The following is an 11,752-nucleotide window of genomic DNA, read 5'->3' as shown; positions in this document are numbered from 1 at the left end:
TGATCAGGGACCTGAGCATGGGAAAAATGTCTCTCGGTTTCTTTAGGTGGTGAGAAATCCATTCAAGATAGAGACAGCTTATCAGGAAGAGATGAGGCCTGAGGAAATATGGGGTCCATGTGTCAAAGGAGGCAAAGGAAACCATGTGGCTGATGAAACTTTCAGGCAGCAATGGGATCCCAAAGGGCAAGAATGGGTTAAACCCATACAAAGATGTCTGGGATGTGATGCAGCTGGTTAGTAGCCAGCAGCAAGAAATCACTACTGACCGAGAGGTCATGGGATCGAAGCCCGGGTCGGATTGAGCTCCTGACTGTTAACAGCCTAGCTCGCTGACCACCTGAGCAGTTCAAAAAACAGTTGAATCTGTTGAGTAGAAAATTCTAGGTATCACTTTGAAGGGGCAAAGATGTAAAAGATCTAAAAATACTCCTCTTAATCCAAAGTCAAAAGCAGGAGGCCCCTTTTCTGTGAAGAGGGCGAGGAAGGACACCACGAAAGTTGGATCTTCAAACTGCAAAAAACCCCCAACCCCTATTTATTGCAAACTTAGCAATAACGACAAAACATGCATACATCAATGCAATAAAAGGATTTGTCGAGCTTTCAAAATGGTTGCAAGGGTTTTTATCACTTGTATAGAAAATAGTAAGCATATCCTTATTGGCTTACAAAGATCATTTCCCCCATTCGTCTAATGTTGGCTACATCACAAGCATCTTAACCATCATGCAATTCCATTGGTTTTCTATGTTGTAACAACATGTGACTCTTTAGACCAGGGGTCCTCAAACTTTTTAAGCCGAGGGCCGGTCCACAATCCTTCAGACTGCTGAGGAGCCGGATTATCATTTGAAAAAAAATACAAACAAATTCCGATGCACACTGCATATGTCTTATTTGTAGTGCAAAAACAACAACAACAACAAGAACAATGAAAGAACAAAACAATATTTAAAAATAAAAACAATTTTAACCAACATACATTTATCAGGATTTCAATGGGAAGTGTGGTCCTGCTTCTGGCCAATGAGATAGTCAAGTTAATTAGGGTTGTTGTTGTTGTTGTTGTTGTTGTTGTGTTCCTTCAAGTCATTTCAGACTTTGGGTGAGCCTAAGTCTAAAATTTATTTATTTATTTATTATTTACTGCATTTATTTACTACATTTGTATCACACCCTTCTCACCCCAAAGGGGACTCAGAGTGGCTTACAAATTATATGTACATACAATGTATTATTAGCATAGCACAATATTAGCATTATATATTACTATATTGAACTATACCACTATATTGTAATATTATATGTAATATAGAATATATAATTAATATTATTATATGGTATTATTATTAGTGTTATATTGTATTACATTATAATATTATTATCAATATTATATGTATATACAATATATTATATTATAAAACTGAGGGCGGGGGCCAGGTAAATGACCTCGGAGGGCCGCATTCGGCCCCCGGGCCTTAGTTTGGGGACCCCTGCTTTAGACAATGGTGCTTTCATGTTATTGACCTTGATCTCAATACCTGCTTATCTTCCTCTTGTTGCCAGTATAGGTTTGAAACCGTATGGGAATCCTAGGGAGTAGTGGGTAACCAGTTCTGACTTGCTGTATTGTTATGATTGAAAGTGACTTCTTTTCACTGGAACAACTCTTTTCCCAAACATCAGCATTTTCTCTCAAGCGCAGGCCTTTCTCAAACATAGGCCTTTTGCAACTTAGGTCAATCAAAAGATATGGGACTTATAGTCATTAGAAGTACAGTAGAGTCTCACTTATCCAACGTTCTGGATTATCCAACGCATTTTTGTAGTCAATGTTTTCAATACATCGTGATATTTTCAACTACTTTTTCTGTCAAATTTGTTGTATAACATGATGTTTTGGCGCGTAATTTGTAAAATCATAACCTAATTTGATGTTTAATAGGCTTCTCCTTAATCCCTCCTTATTATCCAACATATTCGCTTATCCAACATTCTGCCAGCCCGTTTATGTTGGCTAAGTGAGACTCTACTGTACCTTTGAAAGTTCTCTTTTTAAAACCCACATCCCCCTCAACTTTATGCGGGGTAATTTAACTGAATGCCTCATGCTAGGCTTTGCTTGTTGACAGGAAATCTGGAGGCCTTCCTTTTATTGCAGGCTTTGCGCTTGGCCCTACGCTGCGGCCAGTATCTCGGGAGGCCTCCATTTGGTTCCAGGCCTCATGATGGACTGTGAGCCCCTGCCAATCTATTTGAAGGACTGCATTTGGTTCCATGCAGGCGGTAGGCCTTTCCCGGTGTATCTGGAGGCCTCCATTTTGTCTCAGGCTTCATGGTAGGTTTTACATCTCGCCTGTATATTGGAAAGCCTCCATTAGGTTTCGGGCCTCGGCAGGGCGGGTTTCAGGCCTTTCCAGGCCAGTCTCCCACGCTAGGCCTCATGCCGGGCCCTTCCTGGGAGAGGCTGTCTGCTTTGCGGCCATAGGGGGCGCCATTTCCCACAGTGGGAGCCTCAGGTGGCGCAGTGGGTGCCGTCCCAAAAGGTCTCAGCCAGCATTTGGAAACAATAGACATTGACAAAATTACGATCTGCCAACTGCAAAAGGCCACCCTACGGGGATCTGCTCGCATCATCCGAAAATACATCACACAGTCCTAAACGCTTGGGAAGTGTTCGACTTGTGATTTTGTGATACGAAATCCAGCATGTCTATCTTGTTTGCTGTGTCATAATAAAATAATAATAATAATTTATTTATATACCGCTCTATCTCCTCGAGAGGACTCAGGGCGGTTTCCAACATAAACAAAAAACATTCAATTGTCAAAAAGACACCACGCAACGAGGTCAGATGTAATAAACAGAGGAAACAAACGTCATCAAACAAAAACAAACAATTCTACTAAAAACAATCAGGAAAATTAAAATCCAGTTCAATATATTCCATCAAGGGTTCAAAGTGCCAATAACCAGACTGCAAAGTGGACACGGTCAGTCACAAGGGGAAGGCAAGGAGCAGTGCATCAAACACGGGTCATGGAACATGATTCTTTCGTGTCCCCACACGGGGAGCTCGAGCTGACAGAGGGAGCTCATCCGCGCTCTCCCTGGGTTGAAATTGCACCGCAACCTTCAGGTCAGCAGTCCTGCCGGCACAAGGGTTTAACCCACTGCGCCACCGGGGGCTCCTTTGGGGGCTTGATGGGACCGAGGGAATGGCTTTGGGGGCCTCCTCCAGATGAAGAAACGGGGCTTCTCTTTTGGGATGAGGAGCATTGGGTGTCACTTGGGGGGCGGTGGGGGGGCAGGGAGTGGGCGGGGCTGGAGCCCCCCTCCCTCCCCCTCCCCTCGGTCTCTCTGAAAGGGAAGGGCTGCAATGCCTCAGGCGGCCACCGGGGGCAGCAGCACCTTGGCCAGCCTCCTCCTCCTTCCTGCCTGGCCTTTCCTTCCGGCGGAGCTCCTTCCCTCTCGCTGCTCTGCTGGGCAGCGGGAGCCTTCCTTCCTTCTGTTGGAGGCGGAGGCAGGACGAGAGGCGGAGGGGCCCCGGGAGGAGGCCTTTGGGGTTCCAGCTGGGCCTCTTCGGCAGGCGAGGCTCAAGGCCTTGGGAAACTGGAACTCCCAAGGGCCCCTCGCCTGGAAGCAGTTGTTGCAGGTGGGACCAGAATAGCCTTTGTGGGGGAGGGGGAAAGGCTCCTTTCCTGGCTTCCTCTTGAGTGTTGTGCGTGCCTTTGCAGGAAGCTCCAGTGTAGATTTGTGCCCTCTTTCCATAGATTTGTACCAAGGGTTTCAATTCTGTGCCCTGTTTTATTATAACAGTAACATTTGTGATGTTTTATGTCTCTCTTTGTAAAGTAAGGTTTCTCTATAGTATTATTATTATCATTATTATCATTAAACTTTATTTGTACCCCGCTAGCATCTCCCGAAGGACTCGATGCGGCTTACAAAGGCCAAGTCCTCAACACACAATATAACAATACAAAACAAAAGGCAAATTAAAAACAATTAAAACAGTATAAACAACAAGCAATAAACAATACGCTAAAACACAATAAAACTGGGCCGGTATTAGCTCAGAGAGTCCGGTGGCACAGCGAGTTAAACCGCTGAGCTGCTGAACATGCTGACCGAAAGGTTGGTGGTTTGAAACTGGGGAGCAGGGTGAGCTCCCTTTGTTAGCCCCAGCTTCAGGTTGAAAACATGCAAATATGAGTAGATCAGTAGGTACCACTCCGATGGGAAGGTAACGGCATTCCATGCAGTCATGCCGGCCACATGACCTGGGAGGTGTCTATGGACAACGCTGGCTCTTCTGCTTAAAAATGGGGATGAGCACCAACCCACTAGACATAACGTCAGGGGAAACCTTTATAGTATTAGCTTAGGTGCCTGTTGATGCCTAGTTAGATATTTTGTGATGATAAACATTAAGAAATTTATATTTCTTTTGCAGTGCTATTTATTAGAAATTTATTAGAAAACGCATAAGGATGTGGGTAAACTACAACTCCCATCATCACCTGCCATTGCCTCCAGAAAGCATTAGGAATGAAGACTTGATCATGGTGGGTCTGTGTTCCAAGTTTGGTTCAGGCCCATGACTGGTGAGGTCCACAATGCGCTTTGCCTATGGGTGAACTATAACTCCCATCGTCTAGGGTCAAACACCCTACCAAACTCCTCTAGTACTTTCTGTGGGTCATGGGAGGGACTGGGCCACGTTTGGTCCAGATCCATCGTCACTGGTGTTCAAAGTGGTCCCTGGTTGTGGGTGAACTATAACTACTCACATAACCCACTGTAAGGCCCTCCCAAGCACAACAGTCTTTAACATTGGTCGTGGGAGAGGGGTTTCCTTGCCCCACGTTTGGTATCACCGGCCAGATCACAGTTACTTAGTACAGGAAAAGAGATTCCAGTGGAACATGCTGCTGCCTTGGAGTGTGATGGAATCTTGTTCTCTGAAGGTTTTTTAACTATCTGTTGGGAGGGCTTGGATTGTGCCTTCTTGCTTGGCAGAATAGGACTGGAGTGGATGGCCCTCGGGGTCTCTGGCAACTCTAGGATTCTGTGAGAGCAGGAGTTATTCCACTCTTAATACCCTTTGAGAAGGCAAAGGAATAAATTTTTGGAGAGATTCCATCCAAACTGAATTTTTATTCTATTTCCCCCTCTGCAATTCATTCTTTTTAATTCATGAGGAATCTCTCTATTCGGTTCAGAAATATGTCTCCATGATGCTGGAATTGCCTGTATTGGGTCATTCCACTGGTTAAATTAAAAACGGTAGCCTTTACCTCCTGCACATTCAAAGCAAGGTCAGTTGACTCTTTCATGGAAGGTATTTGCCTGGAAGCAACGCTTGTGCGTTTTTTAAATCTCAGAACTGAAGTTTGGCTTGAAGAGAGGAAGAGGATGAAGGAGCCGAATCCCACAAGTCTGCAGCTGGAACAAAGAGTGCCAAGAGGAGGGAAAGCGGGAAGCAGGGTTAAGTCCAAACACGTGACCGAGGCGCCAACGTGGAAAGCGGAGGAAGAAGGCAACGAGCTTCCAGGTGAAAGGATGGAGCAGCGCTGGGAAGCCCAATGGCAGGAGTTCCTGAAGACCCTCCAGTCGCCTTCCTCGGCATGGGGAAGCCTTCCGCCAGCAGAGGAGACGCCGTGGGACGAGGCCAAGGCCTTCCTGGCCTCCTTCGAGCAAGTGGCCAAAGCCTGTCGGTGGCCAAAGGAAGAGTGGGCGGCCCGGCTGCTGCCTGCCTTGAGCGGAGACACAGAGCAGGCCTTTCGGAGCCTGGAAGCTGGAGACAGGGAGGATTATGGGAAAGTGAAGGCGGCCATCTTGAGAGCAGAGGCCCTGAGAGCGGAGCAGCAGCGCCAGCATTTTCGGCAGTTCTGCTGCCAAGAGGTCGAGGACCCACGAAGTGTTTACAGCCAAGTTCAGGAGCTTTGCAGTCAGTGGCTGAAGCCAGAGAGACACAGCAAGGAGCAGATCCTGGAGCTGCTGGTCCTGGAGCAATTCCTGGCCAGTCTTCCCCAAGACCTGCAAGGATGGATCCGAGGCGGAGGGCCGGAGAGCTGTTCCCAGGCTGTGGCCCTGGCAGAGGACTTCCTTCTCAAGAGACAGCAAGAGGCCGATTCCGCCAGGTGGCAGGTGAGGCTCCAAGGGCTATTGAAGCAGAGGCTGGATGTTGGGAGAGCTGTGATTGTATTCTCTTACATGACCGAATGGGGTTGGATGACAGGGCTTCTTAAACTTTTGCACCCACAGTCCCTTTCCGTCCGACAAAATCTACTTCACCTGGGTATCTAGGTATATAAAATATATTGCGGGTATATAAAATAATTACTGATAACAAATATGCCTTTGTAAGGCTTGCTCAACAGGCTGATTTTCCTTTTCATCAAGTACATCTTCTGCAGAAACCACTGGAAGCACTGCAAACAGATTCAGGGAAATGTGTAAAACAGCCACTTGGTGGCATTCAGAAAACTTCTATTGTTGTCATATCTATGTTACCCCATCATTGAGTTAAAGGGACCCCATTTGGGGTCAGAAACCACAGTTTAAGAAGCAGTGGTCTCTTCCAATGCTGTGGATTTTTTTTTACCGATGTCTGAATCTAAAACAAGCACACTAGACAGAGAGAATTCCCTTTCCTTCTGTCCATCTCCCTTCCTGTTTCTCAGGGACCATCGCAGGATGTGTGTGTTGGTTCCCCAGAGGCAGAAAAGAAGTCACCAGATGCTGCTCAGAGACAGATCTGTGAAGAAGCCAAGCCGGTGCAGGATGCCGTGATCCCTTTCCTGGGTAAGGCTTCACCGGTCTGTGAGAATGAACGTGCCACACATAGGCTACACCTATGCTGTAGAACTTATATAGTTTGACATCACTTTAACTTATATGGCTCAATACTGTGGGATCATGGCAGCTGTACCTTAGGCAGGCATCAGCTCTCTTTGGCTAAATACCTTGCAAAACTACGAACATGGCCCATGGGGTGTGAAGTTGTTTGAGTGATTTCTTTGTGAAAACTATTTTTTTAATAAATGAGGAGGAAGGTAGGTTGTACTTCCCCTGTATATGCCTTTGACTCTATGCAATTCATTCACCTTCTAAAAAAAGAATTCCCACTTATTCTTTGCAGGTAGTGGAATCAAAGGCCCAAGTCCTTCCATTTCACTGTTTCCTCCTGAAGGACAAGTGAAGACAGAAGTTGGGCTGGGTGAGGTATGTAATCTCATTTAGTTCTGCTCAAATCCAAAGTATTAGTCTGCAATAACAATAATAATGGCTAATAATAACAATAAGGGATCATCTAGGAGTCTTATAGACCACAAGCTGAACATTAGCCAATTATCTGATGTGGCAGCGAAAATGGACAATGCAATTCTAGTCTAGTGTCCAGATCAAGGGAAGTCATAGTCCCACTCTATTCTGTTTCTGTCTGTCCTTGCTTTCTGCTAGTCTTTGATTCCTTCTCCCTCTTTGGATACCATGGATAGCTTAAGAGTTAACAGTTAATTGAATTGTTCTGCTGGATCCTGAATCCTACTTTCAGGAACCCAAACACAGGCTGCAGAAAGTTCACTCTGTCAGTTCATCGCTTTAGATAGAACAAGCATGAAGAATGTTAGCCCATTTGAGGATGCATCTGCACTGTAGAGTTAATGCAGCTGAAGCACAAGCAGATCAGTCTCTATATCAATGCTGCTGCGCATGAGGAGGGCCAGACTGTTGTGTTGATGGGCATGTCTCGCGTTTCCAGGGTCTGCTGGACTGCAGGGACACAGGCGTCCCTTTGCACAGGGTTGAGCAGACGCTCTCCCAGCCGGGCCAACAGACTATCTTCTGGCAAGTCCTGCAGAAGGAGGGCGGAAACACCCAGCCATTTGGTAAGGGCAGCTCAGATCCATGACCTGTGACTTTATGAAATTGAGGCCGCTTCCACACAGCTGTATAAAATCCACATTAATCTGGATTATATGGCAGTGTGGAGTCAGATAATCCAGGTCAAAGAAGATATTGCAGATTATCTGCCTTGACATTCTGGATTATATGGCTGTGTGGAAAGGCCCTAAAAGGAAAGGCAGAAGCAGAGATGGGTTCATGTACACACTCTCTCTCTCTGTATGTGTTCATGTGTGTGTGTGTGTGTATGCAGGCCCTCCACATTTGCAGATGTGTGGATTTAATTAAATGTGTGGATTTAATTAAAATGTTCTCCTTAGGAATAACTAGATCCCCTAGTACGATTCTGTGATGAACCTCCAGCAGATGTTTGCCATAGAATTGTGTTGCAGGACCCAGGGATTTCTAAGAAGGATTCCTGAGCATGGACAGAATTCCTCCCTCTTTGTCTACAGGTGAGGTGGAGGCAACTTTGCTTAAAATGGAGACTTCTCAGCATGGAGGGGATAAGCTGGGGGAGAGGCCCGGGGCAGTGCTACTCCTAAACCAAAGAGACGGACCGTTGATGGTGGAGACGTGTGGACAAAGAAGTGAGACCAAAGGAAGAGAGGAAGAGGCTTCTGTGAGCTCCAAAGGTGTCAGGACATCTAAGCATTTCTTGTCGCAGGAACAGGCTAAACAAAACCATGGGGCATTAATTTGGGGAATGCTCTGGTTCCCCACTTGTAGTCGAAGGGATTGTCACAGAGTCTCCTGGGGAAAACCAAGAAGAGCGTCTCAAAAACTGACCCTGATCAACATCAAAGGACACATAATTGAAATTAATGGTAGACACATGGAAAGAAAGCCGTACAGGGGAGAAATCAAATTTGGTAAACAATCAGGGACATAGTATTGAAGATAAACCTCATGAATACCCAGAGCATATGAGAGAAACAGCTTTTTAAAACAACGAATTATACAGGGTAGAAAGGAATGTCTGAATGTCCTGAGTATAGAATAATCATGTCCAGCAAAACCCATGAAATAGCGACCGGTGAAGGAAGCCATGTTTCCTCTCTTTTTAGAGATTGAAACAAAAGAAACACACCTTTTCTCACCCCAAAAGTGAAAAGTATAGCTGTGCATGTAAAGAATAATAATTATAAAAAATTAACAGAGAAATCTCAAAGTGACATGAAAGAGATAGAAGTATCAGTAATGAGAAGTAGAAGGGGAAAAAAGGGAGTCTCAGAGCGGTGTTTGAAGAGAATACATCACATCTCTCAAGGGGATTGTCACTGTCACTATATTCTGTTACTGTACAAAGCGTATGTCCAAGGGGATAGGGCAGAGGGTGGGAGTGGGATGAAAAAATAACATAAATAAATAAGAACTGAATACACATTGACTTGTCAGACTCGTATGTGCAGATCTGTATTAGATTAAACCATTGTTGTGGTTATTGGATTTTTGGGAGTAAACTTATTTAGAGCAGCTTTGGTTGGTCTTGGATGTCCCATTTTTAACAGAGAGATGACATTTCCTAATTCCAGGTTTAATGCAGACAGCTCAGAATGTAAAGCGAGGGTGATGTATCAATACAAATACCCACACATAAACTGAAATGATCCAAGGTGAACAAAGAAATTTTGAATCAGATGAAAAGCAAGAGATGGCAGAAGGGAAGGTCAGGTGGTACAAATGAGGAAAGTGGTGGACAGAACAGAAACAAATGTCCTCTTTCTCTCTCTTCAGGTGATGAAAAGGGGAAGGAGATGAAGGTATCTCTGCAGGTAGAGTCATCACCAGCAGAAGCATCTCAGAGGAGTTTGACTATGGCATCCAACATTCATAAGAGGACAGCCCAGCTCAGAAGTCAGGAGTCGAAGAAGTTAGTGGAGACAGAGAGGAAACACACCAAAACCTTTATAGGTGCTGATGACAAGACCTCCACAGACACAGGGAAGCCCTTGTTCTCCACGTATGGGAGAAAAGACTACAATGTGTCAGATGGGTTTGTTGATCTGAACCCAAGAAAGAAAGATGCAAAATGTCCTGAAGATGGAGAAAGACACAAGAGTCATGGGCAGTCTTTACAGAGAAACCAAAATGTTCCTACAGGAGGGAAACTGCATAAATGTGCTACTTGTGAGAAGGACTTCAAATGTAGAGCGGACCTGGCACGCCATGAACGGAGTCACACTGGAGAAAAGCCATATCAGTGTTCTCGGTGCGAGAAATGCTTCAGCCAGAAAAGTACGCTGGTAAGGCACCAGCTAAGCCATACTGGGGTGAAACCCTATAAGTGCTCTCAGTGTGGCAAGTGTTTCACTCAGAGATCTCACCTGAAGAAACATCAAAGTCTACATACTGGAGAGAAACCCTATACATGCTCACAATGTGGCAAGAGCTTTCCTAAAAGAAAGACCTTGAAGAACCATGAAAGAATTCATATTGGAGAGAAACCCTATGAATGTTCTTTGTGTGGGAAATGCTTCTGGCAGAGCTCAGATTTAATTTTCCACCAGAGAATCCATACTGGAAAGAAACCCTATTGTGCCCCGAATGTGGAAAAGACTTCTCTTGGCAATAACTCATAGGTCCTTCATAAGGTCTCATAAGTGGGTGTTACAAGCATTTCCAATTATTTCCTTTTTAGCATTCAGCTTTTAAAAACTAATAAATGTATTGTTATCCTTCCACATTTGCTGGTTAGGGGCACAGGACGCCCATGGAAGTGAAAAACAGAAGGTAAAACATAAAAGGAAGAAACAAGAGAAAGTGAACTTGTTTGTAGAGGAAAATTAAGAGGAGAGAACAAGAACAAATGTTATATTCAGACAACAATACAAGTTTCACAAAATTGGTGCTAATGACCTTTGGTTGTATCCACCATTTCATGTAACTGCAATCCAACCAGGAACGTCTCCTTCACAGAAACAGGGGTCTCACTGTAAATAAAAAGCAGTTGCCAGAAAATAGTAGCTTCATGTGTCTGTGGTTGATCTTGGTATCCAGTGTGTCATAATGACTGGTTTTTTTTTGCCACATTTGTGATTTTGCTGACAAAACTGCACCTTCGAATTATGCCCTCCCCTTCCCAAAATATGTGTTCATTTCTGAGTATCAAGGTTCAGATTCTCTTCTCCCTCCCCTTCCTCGATATCTGAGTGATCCCATTTCCACTTCAGAAAAAGAAAGAAATTGCTAGGCATTGCCAAAAGCAGAAAACACAGTAAAATCAGCCTGCTTCTTTACAGCTCCTTATCTATGCCTTGAAAGTCCTAGCCCCCTGAAACGAGGTGTCTGACAGGAATGGAATCCTTTTGATCTTACCAAACACACAGATACCACCAATTAATAAGATGTCTTATGGAGGAGATGTTAATTAATTATTTATTTGATTATCTTCTTCGCTGCCACCAATGGAGGAGACGTCAGGCAGATGGCACTGGTTCTTTTTTAGCTTTCTCTATTTTACTTCAGATGTTGATGTTGCTTAATTTAATATAAGAGTATGACAGAGGCTTAGTTGGAATAAAATCAAAACAAGTTTATTGCGTGTACAGAGCTTGATGGTTTCTTATAACTTGTTAAAGGCACTTAGCTTAATGGTTACAAACAGATATGAGGTGGTCAAACTTTCAAAATATTTCTTCTTCCAAATTACACTAAAACTTGATCCTCCTGGATCCACTGGGATTAACTTCCCTAATCCACAGACTCTATAAATGACCCTAAACAAGTCCCCTAACTTGCTTAGTCTGGCCTAATAGAGGTCTGTTCTTCCTGGTTCCCTTCATCTGAAACCAGACTGTTCCCTGTGATTTAAAATCACAGTCTGTCTAAAATAAT

The 11,752-nt window shown here is 44.4% G+C and overlaps 1 protein-coding gene across 1 annotated transcript in view; it reads left to right on the top strand.

The window, feature by feature from the left end:
• The window catches only part of LOC100565625 (uncharacterized), a 66,885-nt gene extending 56,004 nt beyond the window's left edge, over positions 1-10,881 (top strand). The window contains exons 15-21 of the mRNA XM_008105782.3: positions 2,136-2,238; positions 5,392-6,157; positions 6,694-6,814; positions 7,152-7,234; positions 7,773-7,899; positions 8,371-8,550; positions 9,653-10,881. Coding sequence (XP_008103989.2) covers positions 2,136-2,238; positions 5,392-6,157; positions 6,694-6,814; positions 7,152-7,234; positions 7,773-7,899; positions 8,371-8,550; positions 9,653-10,497 — 2,225 coding nt within the window. The 3' untranslated portion in view covers positions 10,498-10,881. The remainder of the gene's footprint in view (positions 1-2,135; positions 2,239-5,391; positions 6,158-6,693; positions 6,815-7,151; positions 7,235-7,772; positions 7,900-8,370; positions 8,551-9,652) is intronic.
• The last annotated feature ends 871 nt before the right edge of the window (positions 10,882-11,752 follow it).

The sequence above is a fragment of the Anolis carolinensis genome, chromosome 2, assembly GCF_035594765.1.
Source record: "Anolis carolinensis isolate JA03-04 chromosome 2, rAnoCar3.1.pri, whole genome shotgun sequence".
Classification (NCBI taxonomy): Eukaryota; Metazoa; Chordata; class Lepidosauria; order Squamata; family Dactyloidae; genus Anolis; species Anolis carolinensis.
The sequence above is the reverse complement of the archived record's forward strand: the minus strand, read 5'-3'. Positions and strand labels throughout refer to the sequence as shown.